A 6,000-nucleotide genomic window follows, 5' to 3' on the forward strand; every position below is an offset into this window, starting at 1 on the left:
CCCGCTCAGTCTTTCTGATTCCGAGCATTGTAGCCCGTCCCTGGGGGGTTGTAGCAGCTTGACTACACAGGGCCCCCGCCTCCTGCAGTGTCCCACAGTGACTGGATTCTGTGACAGGCACGATTCGATTCCAGCCAGGAGAGTGGCTTCTACACCGCTCACAAAAATTAAGGGATCAGGGAATGTGCAGAAAGTCCAGTACTTTCAGCCTTTTGTCTAGTGCAGTGGTGGTCAACCTGGTCCCTACCACCCACTAGGGGGCGTTCCAGTTTTCATGGTGGACAGTAGCGGAACAACCAAAGTATAAATAAAAAGGTAGACTTAACTATAGTAAGTTGTTTTATAAAGATTTATTCTGCCAAACTTAGCAAAAAATCCGACATAAAGTACTTGGTAAGTAATTATTATTATTATATGTTTTAACTTGCTGTGACTCTGCTTTATAAATTTTAGAAAGTAAAGTTACTTCCCTACTTTATAAATCACCATTACTGTGGAACCGGTAGGCGGTTAGAAAACTTTACTACTAACAGAGATACAAAAGTGGGCAGTAGGTATAAAAAGGTTGACTACCCCTGGTTTAGTGCATTTTCACCAATGCAATAAAAGTTGGTTTTGCATCTCATTGCATAATCAAGCAACTTTCTTTGACTTGTCATTTGTTTTTCTGATGTTCTTGTTTAATGAAAAAAAAAATCAAATGCTTTTTTTTTAATTGCTTCATATTTATTTTGAAATATCCCCTAATTTTTGTGAGCAGTCTATATACCCAGGGCTTCCCCTGAAATGAGCCAGTGCAGGATCAGGGGACTGTGCTGGGGACCACAGGCAGCTGTCTCCTCCATATCTCGCACTGTCACTGGCACTCGCAGTAGAAGTGAAGGTGACCATGGTAGAGTCTCACGATTGTTGAGTGCATACTACATGCCAGGCAGTGTTCTGAGCTCTCACTGTCAACGTCGCCATCATCGGTGTCATCATCATCCGTCTCACTTGACAGCCAAGACACTGAGGCTCAGTGAGGGTTAGAAACCTGCCCAGACGTCACACGTCTAGGAAGTGGAGCTCTGGGCCTCCGTCAGGAGAGCGTCCTCTGCACCCAGGTACCTCAGCTTCCTTTCCCCAGGGAAGTTAGAACCCCGGGGGGGGGGGGTGCGTCTTCCCGTCATTCCCGGTGCTTCCCTTTCCAACCCCTCCGCCTGGCATGTGGAATCAGACCACCTCATTTGTGTCGGAGCGAGGGTCCTGTTATACCTGTCCTCAAACAACAGGCCCGCTGCTGGGCTCCCATTGGTTCAGAGCACAGCGCATTAAAGGAAGACACTGCAAGTCTAAATTAAGGCCCTGAGGGGAGGTAGATCCTCCTCGAGCCCAGAGGGAGACATTGTATCTACTCCCTGCCAGCCCCAGGGGGCGTGCATGAATGGAGGTGGTTCCCACACCAGCCAGCCAGTCCTCCCTCTGGAGAGGGAAGGTAGATCCTCGAGCCCAGAGGGAGGCACTGTATCTACTCCCTGCCAGCCCCAGGGGGCGTGCATGAACGGAGGTGGTTCCCGTGCCAGCCAGCCAGTCCTCCTGTGAGAAGGACAGTGACAGGAAACTGTGTTGCACCTTCACCCAGAAGAAAAGCCGGCGGGCTTGGTGGGTGCACTGTGGCCTCAGCCAGCCTCTGCAGAAGGTTGCAGTTTTTTAACACTTTCTCCAAGTGAGGGGGCAAAGCCCACCTGACAGGTGAGAAAGCATTTCTATTGACTTCTTTTTTTTTCTTTTTTTCTTTTTTTTACGAAGCTTCTGATACCCGAGGTGGGCCAACACTTATCACGGCCCTTTAATCTGCCAACCAGGATAATGTATGCACAGATCATCTCTCCGCCGCTGGACTAGGGTGCTCAAATTGGAATGACTTTTCCTACCTCACCAACTGAGAGCATCGCTCTCCGATTCTGAGGCGAAGAAGAAAAGCACAGTGTAAAGAGCTTTGCGAATTCCTCTGTAATTAGTCTCAGCTCCCCTTGAATATTAATTCCCCCCCTAACCCTTTCATGTGATTTAGAGACCGTCTCTGGAACTGCGGAGAGGCACCCTCTGAGCCACCGCAGCCTCTCAAACACCTATGATTAAGGCGTCCGCAGAACGCACTTTCTGTTCTTCGGGGCTGCGCGGGGCTTATCGGTGCAAACAGTTTAATATTTATGCTAAGAGGATTGTCCAAAGCAGCTTCTGTTGCTTTAATTCTTGTTTTAAATAAATAATGAGAACATTTAAACACATTACTCTTCTTGGGGCCCTGAGGTCAGCTAATCTTATTATTTATGAAGTGATGTGCTACATAATAGTACTTAGTGCATGTTAACAGACGCTATTATCAGGGCCTGATGCGGGGAGCTGAAGATATATTGGAATGTTATGTGTAATGTACGACGGATTGAGTGCCGAGGATGCCGGTGTAGCAATTAAGCACGTGAGAAAATAGGTGTTAAGTTGAAGTATGTTTTCCTGTGGGGATCCCCTCTCCATTAATAATTCCCCAGAGAGGAGGATGTCTTTCAGTTCGGGACCTTCTCTACCATCACGCCTGGAAACAGGGCCAGGGCACTGCATTCTTTGATGGCTCCGTAGTAGTTTGTCCTATGCCGAAGACAAATAGTGCCCGGGACTGCTCCTTAATCGATTTGGAGAACAAACAATGCAGAGAACCTTGGGTGCGTGTGTGTGTGTGTGTGGGGGTGTCACCTTCCGCAAGGCACAATGGTTTGACTTTATATATATATATATATATATATATATTGACCTTACAATGGTGTGAAAGTGCTATGTCTAAAAAAAATCTGCGTGAGATAGGCAACCCTTGGCCATCATCAGCCAGGCTTGGTGTTGGATGGTTCTGCCCAACTGGAGGAGGCTAGGGTAAGTGTTCTGAGCACGTGTAAGTGTTCTGAGCACGTGTAAGGTGGGCCAGGCTGCGCTGTGATATTGATGGGTGAGGCAGGTTAAATGAATTTTCAGCTTACAGTATTTTCAACTTCTAATGGGTCTAACGGGGGAGAGCTGCGTTCAGCCCATCCGAAGTTGATGGACAGCTGCGTTTCTTTTCAGTGCGCATGCGCCTCACCACCACGTGCTCCAAGAGCGTGGAGAACTTGTTTATTCTTTATTGCAGTTAGTATTTACCTCCCTCTCCTTTTTCCCCCTGTCCTCGTCTTCTTTTTTTTCTTTCGGATAAACAGAGCTAACGTCGTTGCTGGTCTTTGCCCGACCAGCGTTAAAATAAGCTGGTCTAGGCCCCCACCGAGTTGCAATGACACCGCCCACCCCAACTTTTGACGGCAAGGCTGTGCTGTGGTCGCGTGTGATAATTAATTTCTCTACTATTGATGAATAACCCACTTAATAAAAACCGTGATGTAAGGGGTTTCCTTAGGGAGTAACTCTCGCTAGCCTCTTAATTTAATTTTGTGAAAGTTCCCCCCTCCCACCCCCGTTCATCAGTGGGAATGATTATTAACCTCTATCTGCATACAGCCTTATGAATTGCTCTCTCCTTGGAGCGCCTTTTGCAAGGACCCAGCTTGCTGGGCTGCTTGTAAAGCTCACAGATCTCCAAAGTCAATCCTGGTCTGTAATATTGTTTAATCTATTCTTGGATGTTTTAATGCAGTAAATTCAATTTAATCTTTCCCAGTAATCTAGTAATACATTGAAATCCCACAAACATTTAAATCTGATAATGGTGTAATCACGCACTTTAAATAACAGTGGAGATAATGAAAAAATAATTCACCGTTTTAAAGGCAGAGTAACTGAGTTTTCTCTGGCACTGGGCTTCTCCGAAGCCACTAGAAATAATACAAATCTGGGAACCGAAAAAAAAAAAAATATTTCAGCACCATCAAGAATGAGTCTTCCTTATTATAAACAAGAGCTTTCTGCCTTGTGAGCAGACTCTTCCGTGTGGACGACAGTCACCACCTCGAAGGACTGTCTTTGGAGTGTTTGGCCAGGTAGCCTCAAGTGGCCTCTGGGTTCGGGTCTTCCGGGAACTTCCTCCCATGGATGAATTGCCTGTTCTTACTCTTCCAGATGCCAGTCCCGAATCGCTCGCACGTTGCCCGCGGATCAGAAGCCAGAGTGTCGGCCCTACTGGGAACAGGAGGACCCTTCGATGCCTCTGCCGTTCGACCTCACAGACATCATCGCAGAACTCAGAGGTCTGCTTCTGGAAGCGAAACCCTAGACGGAGCGCAAGTCTTAGGTGGAGGAGGAAAAAAAAGATATTTTTGGCTTCTCTCCTCCATCCTTGCCTTGGGCTTACGCCGGGGCAGTCTGTGTAGACTCAGCCTTTAGATTGTAGAACCTGGCCCAGGGTAGAAACAGCTAGGGAATGGAGCCCACGACTGTGACAGTGTTTAATAAATGGCACAGTGTGATCATCTGATTTGGTATGAAATAGAACCTTCCCCTGCCTTCCCCCAAATTATTCTGCACCTGGATTTTTAAGGGGAGCCATCTGGCTTCCAGGGCCAAGGGAGGTGACAAGGGTGAACGCAGAGACTCCGGAGCAGATAGCTCTGAAGTCTCCTGGTGGATGGCAGAGCCTAGCAGATACACATCCCAGCTTCTCACTCCCTGCTTAGAGGCTGTGGTCTTCAGTATGGCAGCCTCTGGCCACATGTGGCTTCTCACTGTTTAAATTCCACTTTAATTTTGAAATGAACAATTCAGTGCCTCCGTTGTACTAGCCACATTTCAGGTGCTGAATTGCCACATGTGTCCACTGACCACTGCACCGGACAGTCCAGCTATTGGGACATTTGTGTCATTGTGGGATGTCCTAGTGAGCAATGCTCCCATACGATGTTTGAGGGCAGGACGTCCTCTGTAGCTGCTGTCCTCACGAGCAGAACAGATGAAAAAAGGAAGGACCCATTGAAGACTAACCTCTTCCCCCTCTCTAAGAAAGACCGCAGTGAGCGCCTGAGCTGGGCATCCTGTCCTCCGCTCAGAGGAATAGAGAGGCGTTGGAAATTAAAGTTGATATCCTTCCTTTAGGACGCTGCCCTGATCCCATGAAGGAAACTCAGTCCCATTGATTTCATGGATTTAACCAGTGTAGCTTTTTAAAATTTTATTTCAATTTTTTTTTGGAATTTCCCCGTTTGCATGTAATGGCAGGTGGAATTGAGGTTGGAAGAACCCCGGTGCCCCGTCCCGATGACGCGGGACTGTCAGAGAGATGACAGAGCACAGAGGTTCACACCTGGGCCCCGAACGAGACTCCCACTAGCTTTGTGACCTTTTGACATGTTCCTGGGCCTCCGTTTCCTTGTCTGTATAATGGGGATACTGCGGGCACCAACTCACAGGGTGAAGATCCAATGAAACATTCTAGCCACGGACTAATTTGAACAATTTCTGATGTGTCATCCAGAATAAATAGCCAGCACGTATTAGAATTTTTATCTGTGAGTCAGCTGACCACGTGTGAACATTTCCCCTCCGTTCCTCGGTCCTTGAACCAGTTTTATCCCGTGACACCAGGGCACATCTCCTGCCAGTCGGCGACCCCTGGCCACCGTGAGAATGGCTCACCACTCTGCCAGCCCCGGGACCTCCTCTCGTGATCGTTTGCAGTAGCTAGAAGGTGAAGACCATTTCTGCCCATTAGAGAGAGGCACGCGAGGCCCCGCCTCTCAGAGTCTCGCGGGGTCAGGGCACACGTTCACTCCCAGGGAGCTCACAACCAGGGGGAGCCTCCGTTACATAAAGCGGCCAGGGTGTCATCACCTGGAGACTGGGTGTCTCAGACTGTGGGTGAGTTCCCCGATGTCCTTGAGACTTGCTGTCCTCAGCGAGAAAGGAGGGAAAGCCGGCCTCCCTGGACTCGTAGGTCACGTGGCACCGTGTAGGGGAGGGGTGCCTGGCCCGAGGAAGGCAGGTGGGCACTCTGGGGGCCACCCAGCCTGGTGTTTCTGTTTAGCCCCCACTACGTGTGCTCTGTGT

The 6,000-nt window shown here is 48.7% G+C and overlaps 1 protein-coding gene across 1 annotated transcript in view; it reads left to right on the top strand.

Moving 5' to 3' along the window:
• Nucleotides 1-5,447, top strand: part of FTO (FTO alpha-ketoglutarate dependent dioxygenase) — a 332,528-nt gene extending 327,081 nt beyond the window's left edge. Inside the window, exon 10 of the mRNA XM_066243933.1 lies at nt 4,081-5,447. Coding sequence (XP_066100030.1) covers nt 4,081-4,234 — 154 coding nt within the window. The 3' untranslated portion in view covers nt 4,235-5,447. The remainder of the gene's footprint in view (nt 1-4,080) is intronic.
• Nucleotides 5,448-6,000: the final 553 nt, after the last annotated feature.

Source organism: Saccopteryx bilineata, chromosome 9 (assembly GCF_036850765.1).
Source record: "Saccopteryx bilineata isolate mSacBil1 chromosome 9, mSacBil1_pri_phased_curated, whole genome shotgun sequence".
NCBI lineage: Eukaryota > Metazoa > Chordata > Mammalia > Chiroptera > Emballonuridae > Saccopteryx > Saccopteryx bilineata.